The sequence below is a fragment of the Polypterus senegalus genome, chromosome 5 (genome assembly GCF_016835505.1).
Source record: "Polypterus senegalus isolate Bchr_013 chromosome 5, ASM1683550v1, whole genome shotgun sequence".
Lineage (NCBI taxonomy): Eukaryota > Metazoa > Chordata > Cladistia > Polypteriformes > Polypteridae > Polypterus > Polypterus senegalus.
The window spans coordinates 81213477-81233492 of NC_053158.1; the positions used below are offsets into that span (position 1 = coordinate 81213477).

A 20016-nucleotide genomic window follows, 5' to 3' on the forward strand; every position below is an offset into this window, starting at 1 on the left:
ACACAGACATGGGGAGATTGTGCAGATACCAAAAGACAACAACATGGTGCAGAATTTGGTGCAGAAAAAAACTTATTATTACACTTATACTTTATTACAGCAGTTTTATCATGAAAAACACTCATAAACCTGTTGGCCGCATCTTTATTTGCACTTTATTTTTGCACCTCATGCTGCTTGCTTAATGATAAGAGGAATGTTGACTGCTACAAGGGAGTGAATTAAGAAAATAAGCACCATTCTTATATTCATAAAGAAATAAAATCCATAGTACTGGTCACCTCTGACACTGCAAATGTGAGGCAATTAAGCAAACAGTTCAATAAGCAGCAGGGTTTGACTGCCAGTGAAGAATCCAGTATGTAAAAAATCTGCAAATATTAAACCACTCCAGATCGATGTTTGCCTACACTTGATCTAGATGAAAAAGGGGCACCAAAAATCAAAGCTAAGAGGCCAAAAACAAAAGTAAGTAAAACTAACACAAATCATCTTATCAACTCAATGATGGCTATGATTAAAGAACCTACATAAGTCAAAGGCCAGATGAGTCAAATAGGCAGTGTGGTGATGGGAACTAAGTATGCTGAGTATGGGACATTTGAAGGGCTATTTCTCAGAAAGTAAGCCATAAATGGTTGGGAAACAGGTTAGTGAGACTTTTTTCTATTGTTTACAATAGGTGGCCCCTACAGTCTAGCTGTGGCGATGTTGAGGGTGCTTTGAATGATAATGTGATCTAATGAGAGGGCTGGGCGCAGAAAAATCTGCTGCAAGGGAGAGGTTTCAGAGCTGCAAGTGAGTGGTCACTGTGCACCTCATGAAACAGTACTAACAATAAGCTTAAGCCTAACTATTTAACTTTAGTCAAAAAACAAAAATTGTGTATAACCATAGGCAAATTATGCCAGCAGCAACGATGTGTTATGGCCAAGGATGAAACTGACCAGTCAGAAGACTTTTAAATGACAAGGACTGAGAGGCAAAAAGGGCCTTCAGGGGAAACCAACATGAGTCACTAACAGTGCCAAAGGGTCATAACCAGAAAGACAAAACAATACTGTATGTGTCAAACCAACACCAAGAAGAGTCAAAAATCAAGATAAAAAAAAGAGATCTTAATATTAGTAAATATTTTTTCACTAACTAAATAAAAATTGCTTGAAAGTTCACTGTTGTTTTTTTAATTAATCCAGAAATTTGGATGTCGATGTTTACATTCTGCCGTCATATACTGTATGGAGGCAACACCATGAGATCTGATTACACATTTTGGACTCTAGTTCCCATGAACCCCTACGGGTGTGCAAGCTATGATGCCTCCAGCAGACCACTGCCACCTAACATACAGTGCATCCGGAAAGTATTCACAGCGCATCACTTTTTCCACATTTTGTTATGTTACAGCCTTATTCCAAAATGGATTATTAAATTCATTTTTTTCCTCAGAATTCTACACACAACACCCCATAATGACAACGTGAAAAAAGTTTACTTGAGGTTTTTCCAAATTTATTAAAAATAAAAAAAAACTAAGAAATCACATGTACATAAGTATTCACAGCCTTTGCTCAATACTTTGTCAACGACCTTTGGCAGCAATTACAGCCTCAAGTCTTTTTTAAAAATGATGCCACAAGCTTGGCACACCTGTCCTTGGCCAGTTTCGCCCATTTCTCTTTGCAACACCTCTCAAGCTCCATCAGGTTGGATGGGAAGCGTCGGTGCACAGCCATTTTAAGATCTCTCCAGAGATGTTCAATCGGATTCAAGTCTGGGCTCTGGTTGGGCCACTCAAGGACATTCACAGAGTTGTCCTGAAGCCACTCCTTTGATATCTTGGCTGTGTGCTTAGGGTCGTTGTCCTGCTGAAAGATGAACCGTCGCCCCAGTCTGAGGTCAAGAGCGCTCTGGAGCATTTCATCCAGGATGTCTCTGTACATTGCTGCAGTCATCTTTCCCTTTTACCTGACTAGTCTCCCAGTTCCTGCCGCTGAAAAACATCCCCACAGCATGATGCTGCCACCACCATGCTTCACTGTAGGGATGGTATTGGCCTGGTGTTGAGCGGTGCCTGGTTTCCTCCAAACGTGACGCCTGGAATTCACACCAAACAGTGTAATCTTTGTCTTATCAGACCAGAGAATTTTGTTTCTCATGGTCTGAGAGTCCTTCAGGTGCCTTTTGGCAAACTCCAGGTGGGCTGCCATGTGCCTTTTACTAAGGAGTGGCTTCCGTCTGGCCACTCTACCATACAGGCCTGATTGGTGGATTGCTGCAGAGATGGTTGCCCTTCTAGAAGGTTCTCCTCTCTCCACAGAGGACCTCTGGAGCTCTGATTGAGTGACCATCAGGTTCTTGGTCACCTCCCTGACTAAGGCCCTTTTCCCTTTTTGCTCATTGGGACCTTCAAAGCAGCAGAAATTTTTCTGTTACCTTCCCCAAATTTGTGCCTCGAGACAATCCTGTCTCGGAGGTCTACAGACAATTCCTTTGACTTCATGCTTGGTTTGTGCTCTGACATGAACTGTCAACTGTGGGACCTTATATAGACAGGTGTGTGCCTTTCCAAATCATGTCCAATCAACTGAATTTACCACAGGTGGACTCCAATTAAGCTGCAGAAACATCTCAAGGATGATCAGGGGAAACAGGATGCACTTGAGCTCAACTTTGAGCTTCATGGCAAAGGCTGTAAATACTTATGTACATGTGCTTTCTCATTTTTTTTTATCTTTAATAAATTTGCAAAAATCTCAAGTAAACTTTTTTAACATTGTCATTATGGAGTGTTGTGTGTGGAATTCTGAGGAAAAAAATGAATTTAATCCATTTTGGAATAAGGCTGTAACATAACAAAATGTGGAAAAATTGATGCACTATGAATACTTTCCAGATGCACTGTATGGGGGATGGAAGTGCTCCTGGCCCCAGCTTCTAATTGTCCATCTCCTGGCACCTTCCATTTTATCCCAAAGTCATGCCATCATCCAACCAGGATGCCTATGTGTCCTCCATGGCACTCACAGTCTGGTTTATTTTATTTATTTATTTTAAATTGGTAACCCTTTACAAATCTTGTCTGTAGTTTTATAGACAGGACCTGTGAGTATCCATATAGCATTTTTGTTTCTCTCTCTCTCCTTCCCTCTCTTTTCACTTTGGTATTGTTGCACCTTCCTGCTTAGGGTTATTGTTGCATTCATATGCTGATGTAGTTTTCAGAGCACGCACTTGTGATGTTTCACCTTTCAACTTCAGTGCATTCACGCAAGAAATGTGTGGTTGTTGCAGATAGTTACTTGGTATGCAAAAAAAGCAATTAAAGAAAAATAAAGAGCAAATGAAACATATTAAAGGCTAGCATGTCACTCAAAATACAATTTCACCACAAGAATGACATTCCTGGCTTACCACTTTCTTTTTTATAAGGTGAAAAGTTAGGACAATTTGAGGAATTCAGATAGTTTTGTTCCATGACATTTCTGACTAAGAAATTCAGATTTCTTGTCTGTTCAGCACCATGTAAATGCAGCATATCTATGTTCTTACAATACTAGGAGTATGTGGAAATTCGGGTAGGGCACCATGGGGTGGGTGTTTAACTGTCCCAACTCCATGTACTATGGATTGTTTTGTTTCTTCGTGAGTTTACATTTCTCAAATAAAATTGATCACAAAAAATATAAAAAGAGGTGGCACAGTGGCACAGTGGGTAGCGCTGCTGCCTTGCAGGTAGGAGACCCGGGTTCGCTTCATGGGTCCTCCCTGCGTTGGGCTTGCATGTTCTCCCCGTGTCTGCATGGGTTTCCTCTGAGTGCTCTGGCTTCCTCCCACAGTCCAAAGACATGCAGGTTAGGTGCACTGGCGATCCTAAATTGTCCCTAGTGTGTGCTTGGTGTGTGTGCCCTGCCAGTGGGTTTGTTTCCTACCTCAGACCCCGGGTTGGATAATGAATGAATGGAAATATAAAAAGATATCATATTATGAGAAGGAAGTAGCCAGTAACTGCACTAACTAAATTATACTGTAAATAATCATCACAAAATGGAAGATTGTGTGCTAATTCAAAATGGGCAGGGAAAATAATAGTACATTTTTTCAAATGAACTTATCCTGAGCAAGGTTACAAAGCAACTGGAGCTTCACCTATAAATCATCAAGTGCAAAGCAGGAACAATCTCAGGGCAGTGTACCATCTCACTACAGGGTAGACACACTGACACACAAAGTAGGGTCAATTTAGCAACACTAATACACCTAACCTGCATGTCTTTGATCTGTGGAAGGAAACTTAGAAGACCTAGAGAAAACTCATGCAGACATGAGGAGAACAATGCAAAGTCCTTGCAAGGATGCGAACCCTGGCCTCCATGTTGCCAGCCAGAAATACTAGTAATGTGCCACTGTGCAGCCTGGAAATAAAACGAAAGGTTAGTATAATTATAATAACTGAAATAAGGTAATGAAAATATCCTACAGGTCACAAAAATAAGTTTCTCCTCCAATGACCAGGGTAGATATTATTACTAATTTAGTTCTGCTGGAAAACTAATTCCATAGTGGAAGGGTAACAGGGATTCAATTTTAGATAAGAGCATCCCCAACTCTTAATCGCATGTTTATTGCCTTTGAAATGAAAGACACTAGGCATCATGAAAAAATGTAGCATGCTACTAAATGCCACTTCAAAATATGTTCTAGAAAAACAGGAGTGTTGAGTGAACAAAAACAATTCACTTTACAAACCTGTAAACTCAGAAAAATGTACTATAGCTCTTTACTTGTCAAGCATCTTTGGGCAAATGCATGAATTGTTGGCTAGCTAACTAGACAGACCAAAAGATACAGTAAATGGAGATATGTTTAAGGTTGTATCAAATACTGATAGATAGATAGATAGATAGATAGATAGATAGATAGATAGATAGATAGATAGATAGATAGATAGATAGATAGATAGATGGTGTTCAGTATAGAAATAGTTTACATAAATCAAAGGTTTATATAGTTGGTTAAGGTAACAGTTCTAATATTTGTATACTGTTTAGTTTAACTGGATATACGGTACAAAACAAGTTTACCAAAGGTTACACTTCCCACGAAGTATCTGATGAATGCTATCAGGCTTCTCCATCTTTTAGTCACTGTACATCTGGCTGTGATTTATTTGACTAACCTGCTGGTTCCTGTTGATACCTTTCAATGAACTATTCTCTGTACTGTGGTGTCATAAGTATTTCCAGCCAGCACCCAGATGATCTGACCTTTACATTTTAATCATTTCCTATTCATGTATAATAGACCATCCTTCACATTTCAATATCTTGTAAACTACATACAGGAAAATAGTATATACAGTAGGGTTCCACTGAGGACAACTATTTTGTTTGACAGCCATTCCTGTTTTTCATTGATTTTCTTTTCTTTTCATTTTCTTTTACTATAAAGACAATATGGTTTTTTGCCTTTGCAATTGGTGTTGTACTCTCTGTTGTCCTGAAATAGATATGTGGGTTAGAAAAAGCATGTATATATGTATATCTGTATTGCACTGTATAGTCCTTTGCATTTGAAATTCTGAAAATAATATGTTCTGTATATTTGACATAAAGTAAGAAAACTGATTCATGAAATTAAACACAGGAACAAAAATCGACCTTACCTGCATCTTTAGCATATCCATGCATTGTCGCAATTTATAAAAAACTTTTGGACCAGCGTATTTTTCTGGTCCAAAACTATACTGTTGAATCCAGTTGCAACCTTGTTTGTAGAACAACATTTCAGGGAGCTTTGAAGAGGGGGAAAAATAAAGAAATTGTTTCAGTTCTCCAAAACATTGAAGTTTCACTTTAAAAGATAACTTTCTCAGTCCCTGAAACAGTATTGCAAACTTCCCTGTGTGGTTGATGTTTCATAACAGACTAGTTTGTCAGAATGTTTAGTCCCCTTTTGTTTTTTTATAGTTCCAATAGTCATGGCACACCACTACGAAAGCACAAAAAATGCAAACAGCAGGTATAAAGAACATGATTTTTACGCATAGTATTTAATATATAAACAGGGTTAGAGACACTAAAGTATACAAAGCACAGCAAAAAGAGTGTACAATCATATGAAAAAAATTGGGAACCCCTCTCAGCCTGCATAATAATTTACTCTACTTACAACAAAAAAGATAACAGTGGTATGCCTTTCACCTGAGTACTGGGGTGTTTTCCGAAACAAAGATTTTTAGTGAAGCAGTATTTAGTTGTATGAAATTAAATCAAATGTGAAAAACTGGATGTGCAAATTTTTGGGTACTCTTGTAATTTTGCTGATTTGAATGCATGTAACTGCTCAATACTGATTATTTGCAACCCCAAATTGGTTGGATTAGCTCATTATGCCTTTAACTTCATATGTGTGTCCAATCATGAGAAAAGGTATTTAAGGTGGTCAATTTGCAAGTTGTGCTTCTCTCTGACTCTCCTCTGAAGAGTGATAGCATGAGATCCTCAAAGCAACTCTCAGAAGATCTGAAAACAAAGATTGTTCAGTATCACAGTTTAAGGGAAGGCTACAAAAATCTATCTCAGAGGTTTAAACTGTCAGTTTCAACTGTAAGGAATGTAATCAGGAAATGGAAGGCCACAGGTACAGTTGCTGTTAAACCCAGGTCTGGCAGGCCAAGAAAAATACAGGAGCAGCATATGCCCTTGTTAAAGTTGAGGGTCAGATGAATTCAACCCAATATCAACAAATTCTTCAGGATAATGTTCAAGCATTAGTCACAAAGTTGAAGTTACGCAGGAGTTGCATATTCCAACAAAACAATGACCCAAAACACAGTTTGAAATCTACAAAGGCATTCATGCAGAGGGAGAAGTACAATGTTCTGGAATGGGCGTCACAGTTCCCTGACTTGAATATCATCGATAATCTATGGGATGATTTGAAGCAGGCTGTTCATGCTCGGCAGCCATCAAATTTAACTGAACTGGAGCGATTTTGTATAGAAGAATAGTCAAAAATACCTCCATCCAGAATCCAGACACTCATCAAAGGCTATAGGAGGTGTCTAGAGGCTATTATATTTGCAAAAGGAGGCTCAACTAAGTATTGATGTAATATATTTTTTGGGGTGCCCAAATTTATGCACCTGTCTAATTTTGTTATGATGCACATTGCATATTTTCTGTTAATCCAATAAACTTAATGTCACTGCTGAAATACTACTGTTTCCAGAAGGCATGTAATATATTAAAAGAAAGTTGCTACTTTGAAAGCTCAGCAAATGATAAAGAAAAATCCAAAGAATTAAGAGGGATTCCCAAACTTTTTCATATGACTGTATACACTGCTTAACTAAACCAGAAGTGTTAGGACAGATAAGTCTCATTTATACTACATTCAACTGAAACCCTTGGCCAACAGACAGATAATCTCTATGTAACTGTTCGTGTCACTTCTAAAGCCAATAGACTATATCAGTGATGGTTTGGGTGCATCATATTAAATAGGGTCAATACTTCAGAGATCTGTTATTTTGTGTTTTATATCTGTAGTTCATTTAGACCACTTCTCAGAGATCTGGTTTTACTCTGACATTAAAGAGTCTTTCTATTTATCAATGTCAAAAAAGCAAGATTCAATGATATATAACATTACAACAAAAGAGGAAATAATGATATATTATGACATTTAATATTATATGTATTTTTTTAATGTATTAAAAGCATTATTTCATATCTTTCCACAGAAATAAATTAGAAACCAAGAAGGTATCAGAGCTAATCAACGAAATTACTATAATAGACCAAGAACATGCCAGGTGTCCAAGTGAGGCTCTTCATAGGAAAAGGCAGGCTCTGCATTCAGAACGCAACCTCTTGACAACTAAAGAAACAGAACAACTCATTTCTAAATCAAGATATCATTATTATGAACATGGAGAGAAAGCTAATAAGATCTTAGCAATCACCAATACGCACAGAGACAAAATCATTGACCATAAAAATACAATGCACACATTTAGAGACTACTATAAATCCTTATATTCTACTGAGTTTAAAGAAGACAAGACACATTATAATGCATTTCTGGATGCATTACAGACAGGGCCGTATTTTCCTATAGGCTAACTAGGCTTCAGCCTAGGGCCTCAAGATCAAGAGGGGCCTACATTCAAATTGTTAGCAAAATTAAAATTACACTACAGTAATCCCTCGCTATATTGCGCTTCGACTTTCGCGGCTTCACACTATCGCGGATTTTATATGAAAGCATAACTAAATATATAACGGATTTTTCGCTGCGGGTTCTCGGACAATGTGTCTTTTACTTCCTGTACATGCTTCCTCAGTTGGTTTGCCCAGTTGATTTCATACAAGGGACGCTATTGGCGGATGACTGAGAAGCTAACCAATCAGAGCACGCAGTTAAGTTCCTGCCTGCTGAATGCAGTGTTAACCAGGAAGTCTTGTCTCGCTCATTCAGCATAAACGTGTTTCTCTGTGTAAAGAGTTGTGCTCTTTTGTGTTTATCTTTGTGCATAGTCAAGCCCTTCATCATGGCTCCAAAACGATCTGCTACTGCTTCAGGGGCCGTGCCCAAGCGCAAACGGAAGATGTTAACGATTGCCAAAAAGGTAAACATTTTGGATTTGTTGAAGGCTACGATACTTTTTATTTAAAAAGTAGGAAAGGAATATAAGATCTACGGCCGCAGTGTCCTTTTAACCAGGGTGCAAAACGAGTTGTAAGTGGATGTAATAAGGCAGTAGTCTGGATGGAATCTGCTTTTGGGATTTGCATTGAAGACTGCCAGAAGAAGAACAACGGCAGTGCTACACAATCGCCTAAAGTGGCTACTTTGGAAGAACTGTAACGCTCTACTTTGTTGTGCAGTAAAATTAAACTCATTGTTATCGGACAAATCATCGTGTCATTGTTGGTGAGTAACCATAATTAATTTTCTACTTACAGTACTTAGTACATGTATGTACGTTTAGTGTCACTGTACATACATTTACTGTATACTATTTTTCTTGCGTTGTATGTATTTATTGCTGGTGGCCTGTCTATCGTAATGGCTGTAACATATGTGATATCGGAGACACTCAATATCTTTAAAATAATATTTAGGTTTTACTGTATATAAACAGTGTGTTTATATACATAATTTTAATGAATCTTACCTAATATCTAAGAGAATACAAAGGGATTATGCTGTATAACTCTGCAGGGAATATTTATAAACAGTGTGGGAGAGTTTATAAGGGCTTAAAATATATAAAAATAACCATACAAACATATGGTTTCTACTTCGCAGATTTTCACCTATCGTGGGGGGGGTCTGGAACGCAACCCCCGCGATCGAGGAGGGATTACTGTATTCTAAAACAGTGAACACTAAAACACTGAACCGAAAATAAGGAGAAATTCTACGATATGACTAATAAACAAACATAAAATGTATTGGTTAAGATCAACGCATTCGGCTCATTGGGTCTGTTCGTTTGTATATACTAGATTGCACCAAAGTATAGTTCATATGTTCACTGATTGCTATGGCAAATATTCACGTGCCTTATGCTACTAAGCTCTGGTTTGTTCTTGCATAAATAAAGTGCAGATTGGTGTAGATTGGAACAGACAAACGAACAGACCTATTGATATCCCGACGTTCGGTTATATTCGTGGTACTTCGATAATATGAAACACGTGTTAATGCTATTAGAAAAGATTCTTATTTTAGGATTGCGTACACGATCATTTGATTCTCGCCTTTTGAGTTCAGTAGGTTCAATACTTTAGTGAAGTGTTTATAGACTATTAAAAAATGTTTTGTGACAATATCTTCATTTCACGGAATTCTAGGTAAGTTCTTAACATATGTTTTAATTTGTATATTTAAAAATGTATATTACGTGCTTTATTTTATATTTTCATGGTTATATTATTAACATATTGATATATATCACAGTAATGATGTATTTTATTATCTCTCATGTAATTTACAAACTTAAAAATGGGAGGTGAAAGGGCCTCATAAGTGGAATAGCCTAAGGCCTCTTTTCATCTAAATCCGGCCCTGATTACAGATACAAATAGATACTTTCAATGCAGAGGAATTGGATAAACCTCTGGCGCTATCAGAATTATTAGATGCAATAAAGTCACTTCAGAGTGGGAAAGCAACAGGCCCCAATGGCTACCCTGCTGAATTTTATAAGAAATTCTCCACTCAGCTAGCTCCCCTCTTATTAGCAACATTTACAGAAGCTACAGGCAATACAATTTTACCTCAAACTTTTCGCCAAGCATTAATCACTGTTTTTCCTAAACAAAATAAGGACTTATTACAATGTGCATCATACAGACCAATTTCACTTTTGAATAATGATGTTAAGATACTCTCCAAAGTCCTAGCTGGAAGCATGGAGAAAGTGCTGCCTTCGGTAATATCATAAGATCAAACAGGATTTATTAAAGGCCGACACTTAGCTTCCAATCTTTGATGCCTGTTTAAGAATACTGTGCCTGCAGTCATAACAGCACTTACAGAATTTCAAAAGGTTTCTGGTCTCAGAATTAATCTGACTAAAAGTGTGCTCTTTCCAGTGAATTCTCAAGCACGCAATGTAAGATTAGACACCTTCCATTTTATCATCACGGATCAGTTAAATACCTAGGGGTAAACATTACAAGCAGACATAAAGCTCTCTATCAACAAAATCTTGCTGTCTGTATTGAAAAAATTAAGAATTAACATTGTTAAGATGAATATCCTTCCTAAGCTTCTCTTTTTATTTCAAAACATAACAATAAACATCAATAAATAATTTTTTAAGAAATTAGATTCAACCATAACCTCATTTATTTGGAATTCAAAACATCCACATATGCAAAGAGCGACCCTACAGAGACCTAAGGCAGAAGGTGGCATGGCTCTACCTAACTATACACAGGCTTGGTCGGCAATAGAAATTAAATCCTGCAGTACATCTTTATATTCTTTGCTTTGTACCCCAATAAATGCAAGTTATTGCCAATATGCTAAAAACCCAATTGTACTTCACTCACTCAGAATATTGAACCAATGTAGAAAGCATTTTAAATTAAAGAAGTTTTTAACTATGGCACCTCTGCACGAGAACCACCTTTTTTCCAACCTCTCAAACATATGCAGTTTTAATGTCTGGAAAACATTTTGGATTAAATCACTTAGAGATCTGTACATAGACAATGTCTTTGCATTCTACGAACAATTACATTCCAAATTTAATTTCTTTCACTACCTTCAAATCAGAAACTTTGTTAAACAGAACCTGCCCAATTTTCCTCAACTCCCACATACCTCTATGCTAGAAAAAATATTGATCAGTCTTGAGGACTCAGACAGCATTTTTGTAATATATAAAACCATTTTACGGTCCCTCCTTTTCAAAGATCCAAGAGGACAGTGGAAAAAGGATCTCTCACTCAGTATTTCAGAAAAGGAGTGGAAAGTAGCAATGTAGATAATCCACTCGAGCTCCATATGCACAAAGCATACAATTATTCAACTCTAAATTATATATCGAGCACATCTGTCTGGCTTAAAATTGTCCAAAATGTTTCTAGGGCAAGATCCAACCTGCGAACGTTGCAATCAAGATCCAGCCTCACTGGGCCACATGTTCTGGACCTGCACCAAGTTAACATCATTCTGGACAAAAATCTTTAAAGGCCTATCAGACAGCCTTGGTGTCACACTCCCTTCTAACCCATTAACAGCTGTGTTTGGTGTATTCCCAGATGGGCTTAAAGTGGAGAAGGACAAACAAACTGTAATTGCCTTTACTACACTATTGGCATGTAGCCTTACCTTGATCAACGAAGAATTCTAACTCTCCTATTCTAAGTCAGTGCGTAACTGATGTTATATACTATTTGAAACTAGAAAAAAAACAAATTCTCACTTAGAGGGTTTTTGCAGAACTTTTTCAAAACCTGGCAGGATCTGATCAATAACATTTTAGAATAAGCTTTTAAAGCACTGAGAATTTCTCCATGTATCATTATTCACTTATTAATTCATCTGTTTACTTATTTTTACTAGCTTTTAGTTTTAACTTAGCCACAGGGATGCATAAACCAGTGTGTTTTTTCGTGCCGGTCCCAAGCCTGGATAAATGGGGAGGGTTCTGGTATGGAATCCCTACAGATTATATTTTTTTCTCCAGCCGTCTGGTGTTTTTTTTTGTTTTTTCTGTCCCCCCTGGCCATTGGACCTTACTCTTATTCTATGTTAATTAATGTTGACTTATTTTCTTTTCTTATTGTGTCTTTTATTTTTCTATTCTTTATTATGTAAAGCACTTTGAGCTACTGTTTGTATGAAAATGTGCTATATAAATAAATGTTGTTGTTGTTGGTTATGTAAGTATGGGCATCCGGCGTAAAATTTTGCCAAATCAATATGCGGAGAACAATACAAATTTCCATACCGGATTGGTTGAGCCCTGGGTTAACAACGACCACCACCAGTACTGTTAGTCAACAGGGTGCAGGCGGAAATTGGGCAACTGTTGGCCGGAGAAGAAGAAGAGGGGGGGAGATGTGTCCGGAGGCAGGAGGAGACGAGGAAGGTAAAGAGAGTGGAACTGAGGGTGGGAACTTTGAATGTTGGCAGTATGACTGGTAAGGGAGAGAGTTAGCAGATATGATGGAGAGAAGGAAGGTTGATATATTGTGCGTGCAAGAGACTAAATGGAAGGGGAGTAAGGCCAGGTGGATTGGAGGTGGATTCAAATTGTTCTATCATGGTGTGGATAGGAGGAGAAATGGAGTAGGGGTTATTCTGAAGGAACAGTATGTCAACAGTGTTTTGGAGGTGAAAAGAGTGTCAGACAGAGTAATGATTATGAAGCTGGAAATTGGAGGTGTGATGATGAATGTTGTTAGTGCATATGCCCCACAAATTGGGTGTGCAATGGATGAGAAAGAAGATTTTTGGAGTGAGTTGGATGAAGTGATGAACAGTGGTGATTGAAGTGGATTTCAATTGACATGTTGGTGAAGGGAGCAGAGGAGACGAGGAGGTGATGGGTAGGTATGGTGTCAAGGAGAGGAATGAAGAAGGTCAGAGGATAGTGGATTTTGCCAAAAGGATGGACATGGCTGTGGTGAATACGTATTTTAAGAAGAGGGAGGAACATAGGGTGGAGTACAAGAGTGGAGGAAGATGTACACAGGGAGATTACATCCTATGCAGAAGAGTCAATCTGAAGGAGATTGAAGACTGCAAAGTAGTGGCAGGGGAAAGTGTAGTTAAGCAGCATAGGATGGTGGTCTGTAGGATGACATTGGAGATCAAGAAGAGGAAGAGAGTGAGGGCAGAGCCAAGGATCAAATGGTGGAAGTTGAAAAAGGAAGACTGCAAGGTTGAGTTTAGGGAGAAGATGAGACAGGCACTGGGTGGCAGCAAAAAGTTACCAGACAGCTGAGAAACTACAGCAGATGTAGTAAGGGTGACAGCAAGAAGGGTGCTTGGTGTGACATCTAGACAGAGGAAGGAGGAAAAGGAAACCTGGTGGTGGAATGGGAAGTACAGGAGAGTATACAGAGGAAGAGGATGGCAAAGAAGAAGTGGGATAGTCAGAGAGATGCAGAAAGTAGAAAAGAGTACAAGGAGATAAGGCGCAAGGTGAAGAGAGAGGTGGCGAAGGCTAAAGAAAAAGCTTATGATGAGTTGTATGAGAGGTTGGACACTAAGGAGGGAGAAAAGGACCTGTAAGGATTGGCTAGACAGAGGGACCGAGCTGGGAAAGATGTGCAGCAGGTTAGGGTGATAAAGGATAAAGATGGAAATGTACTCACAAGTGAGAAGAGTGTGTTGAGCAGATGGAAAGAGTACTTTGAGAGGCTGATGAATGAAGAGAACGAGAGAGAGAAGAGGTTGGATGATGTGGAGATAGTGAATCAGGAAGTGCAACGGATTAGCAAGGAGGAAGTAAGGACAGCTATGAAGAGGATGAAGAATGGAAAGCTGTTGGTCCAGATGACATACCTGTGGAAGCATGGAGGTGTTTTGGAGAGATGGCAGTGGAGTTTTAACCAGATTGTTTAATGGAATCTTGGAAAGTGAGAGGATGCCTGAGGAGTGGAGAAGAAGTGTACTGGTGCGATATTTAAGAATAAGGGGATGTGCAGGACTGTAGTAACTACAGGGGATAAAATTGATGAGCCACAGCATGAAGTTATGGGAAAGAGTAGTGGAAGCTAGGTTAAGAAGTGAGGTGATGATTAGTGAGCAGCAGTATGGTTTCATGCCAAGAAAGAGCACCACAGATGCAATGTTTGCTCTGAGGTGTTGATGGAGAAGTATAGAGAAGGCCAGAAGGAGTTGCATTGCATCTTTGTGGACCTGAGAAAGCATATGACAGGGTGCCTCGAGAGGAGTTGTGGTATTGTATGAGGAAGTCGGGAGTGGCAGAGAAGTATATAAGAGTTGTACAGGATATGTACGAGGGAAGTGTGACAGTGGTGAGGCCTGCGGTAGGAGTGACGGATGCATTCAAGCTGGAGGTGGGATTACATCAGGGATCGGCTCTGAGCCCTTTCTTATTTGCAATGGTGATGGACAGGTTGACAGACGAGATTAGACAGGAGTCCCTGTGGACTATGATGTTTGCTGATGACATTGTGATCTGTAGCGATAGTAGGGAGCAGGTTGAGGAGACCCTGGAGAGGTGGAGATATGCTCTAGAGAGGAGAGGAATGAAGGTCAGTAGGAACAAGACAGAATACATGTGTGTAAATGAGAGGGAGGTCAGTGGAATGGTGAGGATGCAAGGAGTAGAGTTGGCGAAGGTGGATGAGTTTAAATACTTGGGATCAACAGTACAGAGTAAAGGGGATTGTGGAAGACAGGTGAAAAAGAGAGTACAGGCAGGGTGGAATGGGTGGAGAAGAGTGTCAGGAGTGATTTGTGACAGACGGATATCAGCAAGAGTGAAAGGGAAGGTCTACAGGACGGTAGTGAGACCAGCTATGTTATATGGGTTGGAGATGGTGGCACTGACCAGACAGCAGGAGACATAGCTGGAGGTGGCAGAGTTAAAGATGCTAAGATTTGCATTGGGTGTGACGAGGATGGACAGGATTAGAAATGAGTACATTAGAGGGTCAGCTCAGGTTGGACGGTTGGGAGACAAAGTCAGAGAGGCAAGATTGCATTGGTTTAGACATGTGCAAAGGAGATATGCTGAGTATATTGGGAGAAGGATGCTATGGATAAAGCTGGCAGGCAAGAGAAAAAGAGGAAGGCCTAAGAGAAGGTTTATGGATGTGGTGAAAGAGGACATGCAGGTGATGGGTGTAACAGCACAAGATGCAGAGGACAGAAAGATATGGAAGAAGATGATCCACTGGGGCAACCCCTAATGGGAGCAGCCGAAAGAAGAAGACTAGCTTTAAGTTTTACTCTGCTGGCTTAGCTCTCTTTCTCAGGGGTGGCGTTTGATTTGTTTTCGATCTTATATTTGTAAAAATTTATTTATTTGTATGGAATGATGTGTGATTTTAATAAAATAAATAAAATAAAGATAAATAAAAGCATGTAACGTTCCATACAATCAAGTCAAGCTTAACAAAACTAAATTACATTCAACCCCCACACATAAGAAAGACAGGAAGGCCAACAGCCAGAGTAAAACTTTGATTTCAACTTTCACAGGTTGGCTCTTGCCCTGGAAACATTTTGGATAATTTTAAACAAAATAGATTTGCTCGATTTAAGTTGAATAACTGAATGCTTTGTGCATATGGAGCTACAGTGAATTCTGGGCATGGCTGCCTTCCACTCCTTTTCTGAAATGTGTGAGAGATCCTCTTTCCACAGTACTTTGGGATCTTTAAAAGGATGGGACTTTAAAATAGTTTTATATATTTTACAAATGCTGCCTGAGTCTTCAAGACTAATCAATATTTCTTTTGGAATAAAAATAGGTGGGAGGTGAGGAAAATTTGGCAGATTTTGTTTAGCAAAGTTTCTAATTTGGAGATAGTGGAAAAATTGTGTTGATGGGAAGCTACATTTGAAGTGTAATTGTTTGTAGAATGCAAAGACATTATTTATATACGTATCTCTGAATGATTTAATCCCATACGTTTTCCAAACATTGAAAACTATGTAAGTTTAAGAGGGTGGAAAGAAGGGTGTTATCATGTAGAGGTGCCACAAATAAAATATTCTCTAACTTGAAGTACTTTCTACATTGGTTCCATATTCTGAGTGAATAAAGGACAATTGCGTTGTTAATATATTGACCATATCTTGTATTTACTGGTGTATAAAGCAAGGAATCTAAAGAAGTACTGCAGGAGTTTATTTCAATTGTGGACCAAGCTAGTGTGTGTTCATCTATTTGTGTCAATGTCCAGGTTTTTACAGCTTACATTTTTGTAATAAAACTGAAAACCAGGTAGAGCAATGCTACCTTCTGATTTAGGTCATTGTAGGGCCGCCCTTTGGATGCATGTATATTTCGAATTCCAAATAAATTAAGTTATGATTGAATCAAATTTCTTAAAAAATTATTTGTTAATACACTGTATATGGGAATGTTTTGAAATAGAAACAGAAGCTTAGGTAGGATATTCATCTTGATAGTATCAATTCTCCCTGCTATAGCAAGTAGTAGTAGACCATTTATGCACGTCTTGTTTAAGTTTTTCCAAGCACATAGCTAAATTTTGTTGAAAAAGAGATTTATATTTACTTGTGATGTTGACCCCTAGGTATTTAAACTGATTTGCAATGGTAAAAGGGAAAGTGTGCAATTTGATGCTGTTTGTTAGAGAATTCACTGGAAAAAGCACACTTTTGCTCAAATTCATTTTCATATTATATTATTTGTATTAAATTGCACAGTTTAATGTCTTTTTTATATTCATTTCACTTATTGTGGTTCTTGCACAATATCATCACTGTGTAATGGAAAATTCTGAGAATGCAGATTTTGGCAGCTATCTAATGTTTACAGCAAGACTACTGTGATTAAGGCGAGTAGGGCAAACTCAGAAAACATTGGCAAATTGCGGAAAAAAATTACCATTGAAAAATTCAAGCAGTGTTTAAGTTAAAAAATGTATATTTATGTCAGGACTTTTTTAAGGTTTTAGTTCTGCTTTTTATTTTTCTTTCTTTGACCATTTTTTTTTTTTAATGTTTGCAATTAAACATCAAACATTGCTTTTTACCTAATTACTTGGTAATCAGTTGTTATTATTTTTAATTGTTAGTTGCTTTCTTTTTATTTACTTATTTTATTTTGTATATACTCTGTTGCAGTTTAAAAGATAAACTTTGGAAGGCAGGTTCACCTAATTATGGCAGCCACCTGAAATCCTAGTTAAGGAAACTTTCAGCCCAAGTCTAACTGCTGGGATACTGAATTCTTGTCTTGTCTTTGATTTTGAATCTGGTTCCTTAATTAGTTTTTTTTAATTGTAATAATAACGTAATTAACTTTGCAAATTATGTGTTTCTTTCAGCTTTTCCCCTCCTTTTTCCACTCCTTTTCCCTCAGTATGTATAGCCAAGTTTCAATTTGCAAACAGGGACATAATCATATAAAATATTAAATTAGTCTAAGTCTCATCAATCATGTTTAAAACATAACAGTAATAATAATAACAATAATAATAATAATGCAAAGAACATACCTTTGTGATATCTTGCTCCCTCATCCAGAATGGAAATGGGATGCCACGAGAAAGTACTTGAAACATTGTGGCCCTTAGTGCACAGTAATTGTCTCCTCGGATTTGGTGAACATACTTTATGTGGTATTTATCATACATTTCTTGATAAGCCTAAGTGTAAAAAAGACAAATGGATAAAGTGATACTTTAAGAAGAACTGAATCATTAATAAAAAAACATAATGAAAATGCTACCTGACTTGAGTCCAATTCATCTGCCTAATGAATGCCTCATAATTATAACTTGTGGAATGTTATTTATTAATCTCTCTCTTTAAAAGGTTCAAATTAGCAAAGATGATATTTTAACTTTCTCAAATCCAATGAATACTCCTGCAGAAGTTTCTGATATTATGTCTTCAAAATTGTTATTTATTACTAACTATTTTGTGGTAATCATGTTTTCCTTTTTGCCTCAAGGTGGTCAGACATTTGTTACCAATGATGCTCTAAAAACACTGACATTGGTCACTCACTGCATATTATTACTATGAGGAGCTATGAGAACTTTATTTATGTGTGTGTAGTATGTTCCATTAAGTATATATATTTTAATATACATATTCAATATTTTTGTAATAGGTATTTTTCTTCTTTCTTGTCTTGTAAAATTTTATTGCATGTTTTATTTTAGCCACACTGTATTTGTGGCCCAGTTTTAATATTAACCAGCTGCTCCACAAATCCAAAAAACCTGGGTATGAATGCTAGTCTGGGCACTGCCTGTGTGAAGGGCTCTGATTTTGTCTGTGTGGATTTATCTCCAAATACTGTAGTTTTCCTCCAACATCAGGATGACATTCTAGCTTCTCTCAGCAATCCCTGTATGAATTAGTGTGGGTGCATATACACTCCAGTAGATTGATGTCCATCTAGGGTTGGTTTTCTTCTTATGCCAAATTGGCACCACCTTCCTTTGACCCTGATAAATGGATTTAAAATGGATGACTGGACTGATAATTGTGTATGTGTATCGCACTTTGAGCCTGGTTATAAGTAGTGTCCTTCAGAAAAAAAATAAAATTGACCTAAAAGAATTTTAATTAGGATAGCTTTACCTTTTTAGATAATCTATGCAGTGAACTGCAACATTTCAGCTACAAAAAATATCTCTCTATTATAAAAAAAAAAATCCTGGGAGTGAAAGATGGGAGACGAGACGTGATCTTCACTGTAAGATCACGGAAGACACTTAAAAGCCCCGCAAGACGAAACAGATTGGCCACGGACCGTCTCACGATGACATAGAACATGAGATTCTTGCAAGACACGCCCTACTTAAAATCAATATCAAACAAGACCATGAGCAGCAAAACACTCAGTCGTGTAAAGGCTGCACACACTGATCCAGGGCTCTCAGCACATGTAAAGCGTATAAGGACAATTAGTTATAAACAAAATGTTGACAACTAAGCGAAGTAGAAAGCAGCATGGAAAATTAGAGACTCCAAAAGCGTTGGAGAGAAAAAAGAGCAAAAATTAAAAAGAATAATCTAGGTGCAAATTCAGAAAATAAGGAAAGTAATTATCAGCCCAGAACAAGTGGAATTAAAAAAAAGCATGTCCAATCAGGGTCAGAATTAAAAGACAGAGAGTAAAAGACAAAGTAGAACTTCATAAAGATGTTCACAAACATTGGCGCTATACAGATACAGAGCAGGTTAGAGATTATAAAAGCAGGGATTCGAAAGGCTCAAAAAAAAAATCATGGCGCAATATACATGTGGAGAAAGTTAAAGAATATGAAAGCAGGAAAATTAGAAAGTATAAAAAAAGGAAAGTAAAGATCGCAGTAGCGCAAGCAAACAGAAATTATTACACGAAAAAGGGAAAATAATCACCACGGACCAGTTGTCATTGAAAAAAAAGCAGGACAAAGCGAGGTCAGAAATGAAAGACAGAACAGAAAACAAAGTAAAATGTCATAAAGACATTAAAAAACAAGGGGGCCAAACACATGCAGAGCAGGTTAGAGATAATGAAAACTGGAATTCAAAAGACTCAAAAAAATCGTAGGCACGAAACACATGCAGAGCAAGATACAAAATATGAAAGCAGAAAAAAACGACAGTGTCAAAACAAAGAAAGTAAACATTGCATTGCCGCAAAAAAAGAGAAATTATTACTCAGAGAAATAATGAAAAGGTGAATAGAGATCGAATATAAGGACATAGGTGATATGTCAGAAGTATGTAAATATTGTAAGGCTTTGAAGTTTAAGTCAGAGAATTTCAAAAACGTGGTTTACCTCACATGCATTTATTGGTTACTTTGCAAAA

The 20016-nt window shown here is 37.7% G+C and overlaps 1 protein-coding gene across 1 annotated transcript in view; it reads right to left on the reverse strand.

The window, feature by feature from the left end:
- The window catches only part of LOC120530405 (inactive ubiquitin thioesterase OTULINL-like), a 77546-nt gene that overhangs the window by 11512 nt on the left and 46018 nt on the right, over positions 1-20016 (reverse strand). The window contains exons 5-6 of the mRNA XM_039754884.1: positions 17700-17849; positions 5666-5794 (exon numbers count right to left, since the gene is read on the reverse strand). Of these exons, the coding sequence (XP_039610818.1) occupies positions 5666-5794; positions 17700-17849 (279 nt within the window). The remainder of the gene's footprint in view (positions 1-5665; positions 5795-17699; positions 17850-20016) is intronic.